Raw genomic sequence first — 14,539 nt, 5'->3', positions numbered from 1 at the left:
AGTATAGTCATTCTGCCAAGGCTTTCTCCTCCAAATGGGGAAAATCTATGAAAGCTCTCTATATTTGCTAGCTGGTTTCATCAGAGAGTTATGATAACAAGGCAATTTGCCTTTATTAACCCAGGCATGCTTGTTTTGAGGGATAATAACCAGGTGTTTTGGCTGTGTGGGTCCTTCTTGTACAAACAATTCTATCCTTTAAGAGCAAGACACCCTAACAGTTTTGGGGGAAAACTGAATGCTCTAATAGTACCATAAAGTCATGGAGAAAACCTAGAAGACTGAGAGCATAAATAATAGCTGCTGCTCCAGATGAAACAGATGCTACAATGAGAAATAATATCGCAGAACCTTTAGCATCATTACACTTGGAAAACAAACAAGCAGTGCAATTGCTGGAGTGACAAATAGCCAGCAAGTGTAGACAAATAGCCACAAGCAGGGATTTACCTGCAGCAGTCACAGGTGGAATTCCTCACTAAAGAATTACTCGAGGCAATGAGCTGATTTAGCAACCTCTTTACCAGGTCAACACAGACTCAGGCTGCACTAGCCAGTAATTGTTCCTGGGAACACAGTTATGGTAAGGGGATTTTGAGAAGGATAACAGAGAAAGCTATCCATGTCTATGATAAGCAGGAGATTTGGACCTGTGTTAAGGAGCAGTGAAGTTGCCCTCACAGCTCCAGTCTCCAATCCTGTTATCTAGTTAACACCTTCCACTCACTGCTAATTGTCATTACAGAGGTTGGCAGCAGTGGTGAGAATTAGAAAACCAGTTCAGCTGGGCTATTAGCAAGAATTAAATGTTCAGAGGACCAGGAGAAATGAACCCATCCAGTACAAAAATAAGCTGTGAAGGAGCAGACAGCTGTTAATGAGCTGTTTAAAACTGCCACAGCTTCCTTTTTTTTTGTGCCTCAAATACCACTGTAAATGTGAAATTAATTTATCTGCTTCAGACGCTATCCCTTCCTTGTCTTCATCTTCTATAGTAGCAGCACTGGCCCGGGTGAGCTGAGGGGCTCAGCTTTCTCTGTGTGGCTTAAAAAATTATATTTGTAGGGTTTCAAAGGAGTAATCAATCTGGAATGAGAGTTCAGTAACTGAACTCTCATGTGTCATCACTGGGTATAACATTTCAGACTGTTCTTAGCTCTTTGTGTTCAGACCCACTGTTCAGTAATAAAATTTTCTGTGGAATTTATTGGTTTATTTTAAATATTTTCTGGTTTTGAAGATGGCACTCATCTGATAAAATTTTGCCCTACAAACCCATTCATCAGGTTATTTTACAATGAAAAGTATTATTTTTTATCTTTTTACAATTATACACTTTCATGTGTTGGTGCCTCTTTTGTCAGTAAACAGTAGTGTCTTATAAAATGTAGGAATCAAGATTTCCTAGGCATATTGGCCATCTTCTAAAATGAGGCTAATCCAGATATGATGCTCCCAAGAAGACCTAGTTTTCATTAAGGACCAGGTAACAGCCTGCAAAAAGCAAGCATCTAAATTTACAAAGAATCCATATGTTGCATTGTACTGTTTGAGTGTGGTCTCATCTGGGGATTGCTGTGTGATTACAGGTTCTGCTCTTCCATCTGTGATTTACTTTAAAGATAATATTTACTGAGACAAATCCAGCTCCTTTGAGCATACAGACTTGATGAGAGGTTCATTCGTGCACTTTACAGCTCAGTATGAATCATGGCACCAGTGTATGTAGGAATCTGTGCTATATATTTACTCTTTCCAAGGTGAAGTTGATTGGCCATTTCCCAAAATGTTAACCTGATTTTGATGCAGGGCTTGTAGCATTGAGGTGTGCCATCACAGCATCTCAGCAGTCCTGTCTCTGTGGTGGTACACAAGTAATTTAGGGTATTCTCAGTCTTGGCTTCTACTGCTCTTGAGGTGAGTGGGAGCTTAGTGGTGAGTTTTATCTCCTGCTATACTTCAACATGTACTCATTTTACAGCCTCAGATAACTCTTGCTTTGGTGAGAGCTTAGACTGGTGATGGAAGGTAACTCCAGAGAATTTGGTTAGTTCCTTGACTGGACAATTGATTCAGCTGTAGGTTCCAGACATGTTTTTCAAGGTGTAACTCTGTCTTCTGTTCATAGGTGCCTTGTGCCAGTCCACATGTCACAGTGTGTTTGATCTCTCCAAACAGGACTGACAGGCATGACATAGTGCCCACAGGAGAGCCTTGGCCTCCTGGCTTGGGTGCAAGAGATCGGGTGGAAGCCAACACACGATTTATCTGTCTACAGTGCAGTGATCCACCTGTGAGGAGGACACCTTAGTCTATTTTAAGGGTTCACAGCTAGTTGACTCGATGGAATCAGTGAGTTTAGGACAAGATCCATCTCTTATGTCTCTGAGATCCTCACACCTGGACAGAAAACACACCTTAGAATCCTTTGGCTGTTTTGTCTAGATTTCCCCTGGTTGTTACAGAGACCAGACAAGTAGCTTAGATGTGTGTAACTCTACTTGAAGCTAGTAAAGGTGTGGAGAACCTACTCGGTCTCCTTTTGCTTTGCTTTCATCTGAAAAGTGTGGACACTATTCCCTTCTTTCACCATTGTTAACTCCTTACACAATTCATGTTCTAAACCCCTCCAGTCAGGTCTTTGTTCTTGCTCCTTTCTGCAGGCACCTGACACAGCTACTGTGTCTGGACAATCAGAGGTTAGTCACAGCTGGGGGTAGAGATGCTGGCACCGTTTGTCAAAGTGTAGGAATTTGAACCTCATTGAAATATCACACCAAAAAAAAATCACACTTCTTCTAAAAAAAATTAAACCCTTTTTATTTGTATATTTATTTTTATATATAAAAGAAATACAAAAAAAAAGAACACAAACAATGCTGATTATGGCAATTCAGTTTTGTCAGCCCCCTCTGCCTGGGCTGCTGCCTCAGATCCACCGGGAGTGAGCAAAGTCCTCCGGTTGTAATGTCCTTTTATGATTCCAGAGTTATTGTTCTCATTAAGGATTTGTTTCTGTTTTTGCCTGTTAAGAGACTGTACAAGTCCTAATACAACAGCTGCTAATGAATACTGTCCAGTCAGTTTTCTTGGTTGTAAGATTAAAGGATTTGGTTGAACTCTTCCTAGAAGAAAATACGTTTTGATTTTTCCTTCCTGTTCACTGATACCTTTGACATAAATCTCTCCTCGGTAGTCGAAGGCAAATCCCCGGTCCTTCAGGATCAGATACGTTTCTTCAGGCACTTGTATTCTGTCACTAACACCTGTGCTGTCCATTCGACTTGCTAAATTCACCGTTTTGCCCCAGATGTCGTATTGGGGTTTCTTAGCACCGATAACTCCTGCTACAACAGAGCCATGGCTAATCCCTAATAGAATAAAATAAAAAAACCCACAACAGTAATTGAGAAGATAAGCAGTTATACAAGAAAGGCTAAAAGCTATATTTGCACTTAAGAACCAGATGAAGACTGGCTCAGAGACACAACTCTAAGCTTAAGGAAGAAGTATATACAAAGTAATTATGAAAAAAAGAGCTGGGAAAGCTAGAAAACATGAAAAGTGATATCCACAAAGTTATTTTACAGGACATCCATGTCAATGGAATCACAATACTTATGTATCATCTGTATTCTGCACCTTATTGTCAAAATTCCTGCAAATTAATTCCTACATAGAAGGAAAGATCTCCCTAGAAGGATCTTTCTGGATCTACACTTGTGGAAGGCAACCTTGTTAGACCCATACAGTCAAAAAATTAAATTCCTATATTCCAGGAAGTGAAAATATTAAAGTATTCTGAAAGAATGGATCTTGTAAGATTATTGCATAAATTCAAGACAAGCAATAACTATTATTTTTCTACAGCAGTGATTTAGGAATACATTTAGTGAGAGTGTAAGACATCATTGGGAAAAGAATTTTGGGGTTTTTTTGATATTTTTAAAAGATTTAGAAAAAATTGTGATAGAAATATTTCCAAATACTGTTGGATTCATGCTCTATGATGTCTTTACAAGTGATCCACACTTACTAAGAGTGGATACCTGTTCCCTGAGAATTCTGGGAACAGGAGAGTTTTGTCTTCAAAACTGTTGGGAAAAAAGTGCAGATCAGATAGTGATGCTGTGACTGATGAATATACTTCAACCTTTATATGGCAGAATTGTCTGTAAAGGACATGTTTTTTCTGGGTGGTTTTTGGTTTTGGCCAGTGATCCAGTCAACATGAGAAATTATCAGATTTATTCCTGCTATGTGCCCTATATTCAGGCCATCTTTTCATGCCTCATCCCACTACCCCTCCCAGATATTCCATCCAGGATAACAGGTTCCCCATCACAGCAATTCAGAGCTGCTGCCACTAGTCAGGTCAGAAAGGGAATTCAATTTTGGTGCAAAACTGAAGTATTACTCACAGGGTTTAGGAGAAGCTACTTTTATCCCTTTATACTGAAGAAGAATCTTAGACAGGGAGACCAATTAGAGACTATGTGTCCATCCAGCCTGGGGTCAGGCCTGGGCTGCCCACTTCACTTTCTGTGTTATATCTATAGACTGTTGGCCAGTCTTGCTAAAGACAGCAGCTTAATTATGCTCCCCATACACAATTCACTGAAACTTAGAACTCCTGCACTCCCCAAGTCAGGATCCATATTCTGCAAATGGAGTATTTCTTATTTTTGACTTTGCCTGGAATGAAGTAAATTTGAAAACAGAGGGTACAGTATCTGGTCTCCTAAATTGTACAAGTCCTTGCAGTTCTCCTGGAGTGCACTTACAGAATCAGATCCTTGCAGACAAAACCCCACTTTAATTGTCTGAACCACACTTACCAATACGGAGTTCGAAGTTGTTAAATGAATGCTTGTTGATCTCCTGTATGCTTTCATTCAGAGCAATGGAGAAGTCAGCCAGGGCACACAAATGTCCCCATTTGTCTTCACATTGCTGAGGAAGAAGGTATAGACCAATATGTCAGAAAAGTCTTGCATTTGCCCACCTGCCACCTATCCCTACCAAGTGCCAAGTGTTTGAATTTGGAATCTCTAAGAACAGCCTCAACATACTAGATCCAAGACAGGTATGATGTAATTAATGGTAATGCTTCCCATTTATGCTACAACATTTGTATACCTGGATAGAGAGACACTTAGCATGAATCAAAGAAAGTAACTTTCTGTCAGCAGTCTGACAGGAAATCCTGAGAATTAACAAGGCCTGTGAAATCTATCTAAGGCTGAGAAAGAAAGTGTAGAGCAAAAACTAGTGAGAACTAAGGATGACCCATGTAAGCAAGAAGTAGAGTGGAACAAGTGAAAGATGAAATTCTTCATTTTTGTAACTGTCATTCAGGAAAAGCACCAATTCCAGTGGTCTCAGGGATGGAATAGTGACAGGAAAAACAGGGAAAGCCAGGAAACCTGGGACTGGTTAAGGGAGAGAGAAAAGGCTCTTCTGTAGCTCATTAATTGCCTTTGTTTAGGGTGGTCAAGTCACTCCCTGCTCCTTCCCCTACATCCCCTTTCCATTCCTACAGGACAGTTGATATACAGATAGGGACTAATGGTGAACTTTAGTTTTCCAGAACAAGAGAGCTGATGATGGGGCAGGGTCTCTCAAGGGAGGCAGTGGAGTAAGGAACAGCTGTGGGTTTGGCCCAATGATGGTATGATGCCATCTCATCTATTCTGAAACAAGGTAATTCTTTCTTGACATTTCCAGTTCATAGTACAAAGCATTGCAAGTCTCTCCTTGGGTTATGCAGTCCAGCTGTTTGCAGTTTTCATCATCCTCAGTGTTTAATACTGCTGAACATGAGCATCATCCTGGCTTCACCCTGTTCTGTTCACACCATGCTCAGTCCTTGTCCTCAACCTCATTATATTCACAGCATGCCAAGCTCCCTCAGCAGCCCAGACCTCGTAGATGCTGACAAGGTGACAGACATGTATGTATGAAGATAAGTATATTTAAAACATACATTAAAATTCCAGTAAGCTATTACAGTTCAAGAAAAGAGATGAGTTAATCAGTCTTGGAAAGCAGTGAAGCTTTTTTCCCTTTGAATTTTTAACCCCATCAAGAGACAAAAGAAGTGGTTAGGACCTATGTAGCTATAACCAGCTAACTCCCTGATGTTTACTCCTTCTTTTCTCATCTCTACACAGAAGTTTTTTGACTTGGAACAAACAAAAATCCCATGTCTAGTTTTGTGGATTTCTATCTATCATCAATTGTTACTCTGTAGGTGGGAGATGCTCAGCTAGTTACACTCCATGTGTTTTATAATGTATTCTAAACAGACTGGAGTTTTTCTAGTTTATAAAGCTCATGCTAATCTGGCTTCTTCTTTTCTGCTTGTTGTGATCAATGTGGGCAGATCTGATTCTCACTCTGTGACTGATCAGGGGCAGCACACCTCTTTCGTGGTTTCCTTCCCTGGGGAGAGGCACCAGTTGCCAAGAAAGACAGATTTCAGCAACAGCTGACTTCTCGCAGGATGTGTTTTGGAACCTCATCTAACTGCTTTGGACACCCTGTTTCCAGGCATATTCTTGGGTGGAATTATGAATGGATTTCTCTCATCTGACTTATTTGAGGTTTATGGCTGTGACTGTGCATGTGTCCCCTGTGAATGATTTTTCCCTCAGCTTGGTTTACATGTTCTTCAGTTGAACTGCTGGTCTGTTTTCTTTTTGATGTATAGTACCACACTGTCTGTAAATTTGCTGTATCACAAAAAAGCATAAATGCAGCATTACACTTGCACAAGTATGCTGTCAGTTAATAGATCCTTCATCAATTATTGGAGGTTGTCAGTCAGATTCCAGTCTGAGTTACAGCAGTGACTTTAGAGTATGCCTGAAGATATAGATAGACCTGATCTAGATTCACATTGGTGTGATTGAAGGAAATTTCTTTCTCTTATAAACCTAAATTTGAGGAAAGAATCCATATGGTTCTTGTTCCAAGCACAAGATGGCATTTCTATTCATCAAGAACTGCAACTGTCGTCTGCGAGAAGCCCCAAATGCCTATTTTATTTTAGCAAACATATCATTATGAACAACATAAAGAAAGCACCAGCATTCTTTAAAATGAATGGTCAGACTAATCACAAGCTTTGCTTATTAAAGAAAACTATTCTCTTACCTGTTTTTCAGGTGATAATCCTGACACAGCCATGTATGTGCTTCCAATTGTTTTAATTTTTTCAATATCTTGAAATCTTTCTTCACCTAGTAACTAACACATATGTAAAACAATACTGTTACTTCTGTAATTCTTAATACAAAATGCTTCTACTGGTGTCAAAATGAATCTTTACACTTGTGGTATCTTCCAGTTGGTCACAGCACACAGTTTATTCTGGGTTCTGGGGCACACTGAACTGGGACTCTGCAATATCAGCTGCTCACAGGTTGGATTCAAGCTAAATTGTACTGTTTGCTAAATCCCACAATGGATAATATAAAACATGCATATTCCAGCCTAACATAATTGCAGCTGAGTCCTTCATTTCCCGAGGTACGATCACTGAAATTTAGTGAAGAAAAACTCTGTGTGTGTGTATGTGTGAATAGAAGACAACCTGATCACTTAAAAATGTTCTTAAAATTCTTTTGGAGGTTTGCAAATTAAGTGCTGCTACAGCAACAGTTCAGGTGGTGAGCCCAGCATTCAAGGCCAGGCTGGATGGGACTCTGAGCAATCTGGTCTGGTGGAAGGTGTCCCTGCCCATGGCAGGGGTGTTGGAACTAGATGATCTTTAAGGTCTCTTCCAACCCTATCCATTCTATGATTCTATAGTTCTATGATCTTGCACAGTTAATGGATAGAGGTAGATGCCTCCAAAGAATTTCTATGAGAGATCCAGTCCTCTTGTATTCCCTGCTTCCCTGTACTTACCGTCAGACCAGATACCAATATGTCCATTGGGTCATTCAGTCTACACATTTGTTCTGCATTTTCCCATTCTCCAAAGAAGAATACAGGGAACTAATGGGAAGTGGTAAACACCTGTATCTATTCAGGATAGCTATGGATGTTAAGTAGGTACTAAGATCTTGTCAGATTGAGAATCTAGAAGAGGAAGGATAAATTTGGTGCAGTGACTAAAGCACTGAGTGGAGTGGGAGTGACAGTTTGGTCCCTATTCCAGGTCCATATTTATGGTTTAATTTAAGACTTTCCATAAAATAGAAACCAGACCCTTATATTCCTCAGAAGACCTAAGCAGAGTTCAGTACATGGACTCTGTCAATGACAACAGAGTGTGGGATATGGATATTAATCACCTCATCACAGGCTTTTAAAATGCTTATTGTTGATGTTAATGCCAAAACACCATGGGAAACTCTATGATAAGCAGTATGGTATCTAATAAATTTAGGTATCAATACTGTTAAGCAGTCCTGGAAGAAAAACATCAATTCACAAAGGAAAATTCGGATTTAAATGAATAAAAGTCTTTCTGTGGTCAGGCAAAAATTTAATGAAACATTTCCTCTCCCTTTTCTTTTTGTACACTCTTGTGAATTCTTTGTCCATCTTGTGAGTTGGAATTTCCTGTCAATTAGAAGGATTATTTCATTCAGAGGAAGAAACATACCAAATGCCTAACATGAAGTCCCCTGCCATTGAGCCAACGCCGCGTACGTCAGCAGGAGTGCTGAGGTCTCGGGAGCTCTGCTGTTGGTGTGCAGATATCTCACCATCTGTCTCTAATGGGAGGCTGCACAGCATTGTGAGCAGGGAATACAAAGCCATATGGTTAATGGCTCCTGTCCAAGTCAGGAAAGTCCAAAAACTTGACCTGCTTCTTATTTCTCTTCAAACTGCCAGAAAAGCCCATTATGTACATTTCCCTCCTACAAGGGCAGCTCTTCCAACTGCTCTATTAAAGAAAAAAATAATTTCTTGTATCTCTGCTCTTGTGAGCAGTCTGAGGGCACCAGGTGTGTGGGCAAGGGGAGAAAATGATCTTTGTTGAAAACAGTCTATATTTTCATTTCCAGATGGTTGCTGGAAGCAACACCAAAGAGCACAGAAATTTAAAATACATAATAAATATCTAAAATTACTCTTTTTAAGAAAGAGAGATACTATTGGCTGTGAGGCAATTTAGAAGAAATTACTTCAAGATATCTTTTTTTTCCCCTCGTTAATTACTGTTTCCAAATGTCTATTTTTTCCTCTGTTTTACCCTGCCTGTTAGGTAGCTTCTTGCCTTCTTCAGATAATGGTCTGTTTACCAATTACTTTCCTCACAATATGACATGATGATGGATTTTGATATTGGGGAAAGACATTCCAACTCAGTTCTAAATCAGCTGCTACTTGCTACAACATTTTAAATAGGCTTACTAATTTACCACAATAGCGCAGGGAACATTTTCAAACACTCATACATGGTTTGTATCTGAAATGCAACTAGTGGCTTGATGCTGCAATTAATGCACAGCCAAGGTTATACAGAGGTCAGACTCTGGGATAACAGGTACCATATAGTACAAAAAAAATTATTCCAGGATGTGGCACACAACTGCAAAGTAATCAAAGAAATATGAAGCCAGGATCCTATGTTCTGCTGAAACCTCTGCTTGTGGCAAGATAATATATTAATGTCTGTTGGCATACACACTATGTAAATCACTGCAGGATAAAGAAAATACAAGAAAAAAGGAGTCCATGAACTAGAAAGCACAAATCCCAGCTGTAACATTAAGATACATAAATGATAGATTTAAAAGACTAGAAAGAATATTACATTAAAAATTCCTTCAAGACTCATAATTTCAGGAGAACAGTTCCAATGTCCATTTCTTGGTCCAGCATCTCTAAGGATGGGATGTTAGCCCTGTATGTGTCTTAAAACTACAGGCAAATAAAAATGGGTAATTATAAAGGTATATTTGCAATGTTCATGTTTGTTTCTTTTTGTCAGTTCAGAAATCAACGCTCCCATTCTGCCTCAGTTGACAGGAAGCCTGGATAATTTCTAAATCAACAAATTTGTGAGCCATGAGTTAAAAAAACCCAAGTGAAAGCTGTGTTTTGAGAAGAGCCAATCACCTACTCCACAAGACTGACTTTTGGGCAGGTTCCCCCAGCTCCCTAAGAAAGACCCAGTCACAACCTGACTCCTCTGTGGATGCCTCCCCCATGCAGTTGTCAGTGGCACATTCTGTTTCACCATCCACTACTCTTTGTTTGACTGGCTTTGTCTCTGTAACATAGATCCTTTACGAGGAAAATAAAATAACAGATCCAGACTGCAACTTCACTGTTTTGCAGTAACAAGAAAAACCCTCTAAAAAGAAGAAAGAAATAACTCAAATTTCCGTCTTGTGCACTTATCAGATTTTCCAAACCAGGTCAATTTGTAATTTTAAATTCAGAAACATCATCCTGGCCCTATGGACAGATCATGCCTACTACTATTATCTCTGTAAGGAAAAGAGGGGATCCACAATGTAGAATTTGATTTGAGTTTAGGAACTCAATTCAGTTGTCTAAACAAAGAAGTGTCCTCTAGAGCATGCTTCCCTCAAAAAACCTCCAAAGGCTTGCTCCAGAACAACATGAGTTTTCTGACAATGCAGTATGGAAGTTGACAATCCCATCCCAAATCACCTAGGATATGTCAAATGGCACCAGGTGTCCAAGTCTTACACTCCTGTGCTCAGATTCCTACATTAGGGTGTCTCTACAGAGTTGTTTACATGATGCTGAGGAGCAAAGTTTCCCATGGGTAACATATCTGTTCTTCTCTCAAGCTGCACTTCTGCATTTTGCTTCTGGGGCTGTATTGAGGCAGCAGGCAGTCTTGGCAAGGAACATAATGAAAAATCTGAATAGTGACATCAGGTAGTGTCAGTCAATAGTCACATGCAAGCATTGCTAGCCCTGAAACACAGCACCTAGAATGACTTCTCTTTCCTTTTCCATGGGTAGAATTACTTCCTTCAGTTGTTCAGTCTGGCATATCATCTTTCAGATTGCTTAGACAGAATAAACTAATGGCATGGCCATGCTGCAAGTAGGTTAGCAGTCAACAGGGGATCACGTAATTTCATTTATTACCAGCACCAAGAATATATCTATTCTTCAACTAAACATGTTTGGGACATAATACAGTCCCTAATTAGGTCCTTTATTAATTACAGAGCAGGTGTTAAGGGCCTGAAAGTAATATTGTGTTAGGGCTTTTGATGAAAACCTTGTCTTCAATAATCACCACAGTAGCAGTGGAATTTTGTTGTGAAGATTACATGCATGTGCATGACAAAATATCTTAATGCAAAGACTATTGCTATGAATTAATTTAAGTTTGAGCTGTAATCATTTTAATCAGACCCGGAAAGCAAAACAAAACTATTAATCAAGAAGCATGCTGACAGCTGCACAACACCTCAGAGGCAAGAAGCAGGTATTTATGCCTATAGGGAGAGCAGTGCAGGAGCTTAGCAGGTGACAGAGTTCTCATGGGAGAGTAGTTTTGTTCTCTGCTAAAATGCACAGGGATCCATTCTCAGTGAATTCCTCTATTTCTTGCTGGTAGTTTTAGTATCTCACCAATTACACAGATAAATTCTCAATTTTATTGTCTCTCAGAGTATGGTAATCTTAACCCTGGTCCTGTTTTATGAGCAACCACTATGAACATTCCCTATGGAAGCACCCAGGATGAGGAAGTCACAGACCACATTTTCCCCTCCCCTTTTCTCTCTGGACCATTCCAGTCTGGCAAACAGATCCAGTCTCTCTGATAAGTCAAGATGGTTCAAATTCTACCACTTGGGCAGCTCAGGAGGGCTACCCACTCCTGAAAACTGCTTGCAGTGTATAGGTTCAATTTCCCTATGCCTTTTTTTATCCTTCCAAGTTTTGAAGTTCTTTTCAAAGCTCTTCATTGTCTATGCCTTGTCTCCTTTCATAATTCCTCCTGGACTCATTGCAGGACATGATAACACCTGTCTTCCTTCCTTACTTAGGAGAGTATGCAACACCAAGTATGCAAATTGCTCCTGGCTTCCTTTTCACTTTCCATGTTTTCTTTGCTTCTACTTAGTAATAGCTACACTGGGGATCTGGGTTTTCTTCTCCTGTTCATCTTATCCCCTCCTTAGTTCCTTTTCTGAAATTAACTGGACAGGATACCTAAATAAATTCTTTTACCTTTCTGTGTCCTTTCCATTTTAAAAAAAAATTCCTTCATCTCTGAATTCCCCAGTAAAACAAGCAGATTTGCTTCTCTACAATGTCCCTCACCAGACAAGTCTCCTCAGTTAATGTCACCACCTTTACCATTTGCTTCTGAGCTCTGTGCTTCACATTTAACTTGACACTGTTTTGCCTTTAACATTCATTGAGTCCATTTAACCATCACCTTCAAAACAACATCTTTATCTGTTCACATTTAGACCACTATTTTCCAGAACTATTGCAAATATTTTCATACTTCTTTCTTCTACAGAACTAAGTAATTTTATAGCTCTAGATAGACTGCAGCAGATTGTACTTTTATTTATGGGTATTGCTTTCAGTGTCCATATCACTAGGTCATTCAGACCAACGTTTGGCAAGACAAAAGGCAAAAAAGCAAACCAGACAATTGTAATTGGAGGGAAAAAATCAGACAACTATGGGAAGTAAAATAATAAATTTGATAATTTAGGATGACATATTTGCTATTTGGGAACTCATTGTTTAAGCTCTATCAAGTTTTCTCTAGTACTGGTATTACCTCATCGAAGTCTGCAATGATTTCATTCAGCAAGCGCAGACACTCTACTCCTTGGTTATTCATCTCAGTCTGGGAATAGAAGTCAGCAAATCCAGGAATAGAAGCAAACATCACACCAACAGCATCGTAGGATTGAGAGTATAATTCCTAGAAGAACAACGAAGAAAAATGAGTTGAAAGGTTAATATAGAGAAGAGAATGGAATTGACTTCAATTAAAATAGTTTTCTTCCTTTTTCCATGCATAATACCTTAATATCTGATGCTGGCATTAGTATATTAAGTGTTGGTCAAGTTCAACAGGAGGAGGCTGACAGCTCTCACATTTTTATTGCAGACTATATGCAGGGTTTGCCCTTTCTTTGAGAACCTGTTCTTTCTGCTTCTCAGGTCAATGGGCTACACCAGAAAAAAATGTAATAGAAATATTCCTTTTGATTTATATGGGGAATGACTTGAAGAAATGAAGGATTCATTTGCAAGTATGAACACCAGTGAATCGAACACTGTAAGGCAAGTAAAATGAATCTAATGTTTGCTCTTTATTATTGTCTGTCATAAATTTTTGCAGTTTACAATGTATTTCTAAATTTGTTTCTTAACAGGGATCATATGGGACAATTAAAAATGTCTAGTATGACCTCTTAGTAAAAAATTCTCTCAGTTCCATTTTCTGGTGGATAATTTGTACTGCACACTACTGCAGCTCTTTACAAGTTATTCACAAGTTTTCAGAGAGCCCTTGCTGTCTGGTAAACTGTGGTTCTCCTAAGGTGACTATGGAGCTCTTGGGTTGCCTGGCTCTAGGAGTTGTTCCTTCTATTAGATTTTGGAAGGAGGGAAAAACAGAAGTGAGGGTGATAATAGAGTTACCGGGGACAGAAAGAAGATTATAAGGGATCAGTCACAGGAGGCTATTAGGATAAAGGATGCCCTGGAATAAGCTCCCACTTACGTTATTCATATAATTCACTCTGGTACTGAATGACAGATTTATTTATGGATGGGTTTGTGCCATTACGTATGTGAAAATACAGTCAGTTCTTTTCTGAACTAATTTTTAGGAACAAAACTGATTTCAACTTTTAAAATTCCAAAGAGAGAGCTCCCCCACAACTCCTGGTATGCTCCTTTTTTGGCTAGTATACCACCACCATATGCATGCATTCTCCTTTGGTTTTTTTCTCCTAGATTCAACTTCCGTAGCTTTACCCAATGGTGGATACCATAATTTCTGTTTTGGTACTTTTCTTGTCATTCTGACCTGAAGTAGTTTTACCTCAATGTTCTTATTAGAGGCTTTAAGAAACTTTAGTGCTTTGGTCTCATGATAAAAGTAAAAGGATTTACTGCTGGTTGCCATACACTTGATGTGAATGCTTCAGGCTTCTTTCTTCATCCTGCTTCTCCCTAGGAAGACATCCTGAACCCCTGCCCTGCACTTTGCTATGCTGTTAAAGCTGCTACTTATCTAGGCTCTTTAACAATGTGTCCTACAGTAAAAGTGGAAAAATTCTGCTAGTTTCCAGAGTCACTCCGAAGGTCTGATTGAGAAAACACAATTGATTCCCTTCCTGCCCTTACACTTGCTTTCACTGAAGAACATCTTCAGGGTTATGGAAGTCATACTCTAAGAACACTCTTGTTCCCTTTTGTAGGTGCAGATAAAAGTAATACACACATTAGTTTGTGGATGCTTATGGAAGATTTGACAGTATATGCTAGAAAAAGCATGTACACATTCAGGCATACTCTCTCCTTAGATCATGAAGATAAAAAACAACTG

The 14,539-nt window shown here is 39.3% G+C and overlaps 1 protein-coding gene across 1 annotated transcript in view; it reads right to left on the bottom strand.

Annotated features, from left to right (window-relative positions):
• Window positions 1-2,799: 2,799 nt before the first annotated feature.
• Window positions 2,800-14,539, bottom strand: part of ADCY8 (adenylate cyclase 8 (brain)) — a gene marked incomplete at its 5' end in the record, with an annotated part of 92,568 nt that continues 80,828 nt past the window's right edge. Inside the window, 4 exons of the mRNA XM_009076088.1 lie at window positions 2,800-3,371; window positions 4,839-4,953; window positions 7,159-7,251; window positions 12,755-12,901. Coding sequence (XP_009074336.1) covers window positions 2,884-3,371; window positions 4,839-4,953; window positions 7,159-7,251; window positions 12,755-12,901 — 843 coding nt within the window. The remainder of the gene's footprint in view (window positions 3,372-4,838; window positions 4,954-7,158; window positions 7,252-12,754; window positions 12,902-14,539) is intronic.

Source organism: Acanthisitta chloris, unplaced genomic scaffold (genome assembly GCF_000695815.1).
Source record: "Acanthisitta chloris isolate BGI_N310 unplaced genomic scaffold, ASM69581v1 scaffold3666, whole genome shotgun sequence".
NCBI classification, from domain to species: Eukaryota; Metazoa; Chordata; class Aves; order Passeriformes; family Acanthisittidae; genus Acanthisitta; species Acanthisitta chloris.
Note: the sequence above shows the minus strand (reverse complement) of the source record. Positions and strands in the feature narration are given on the sequence as shown.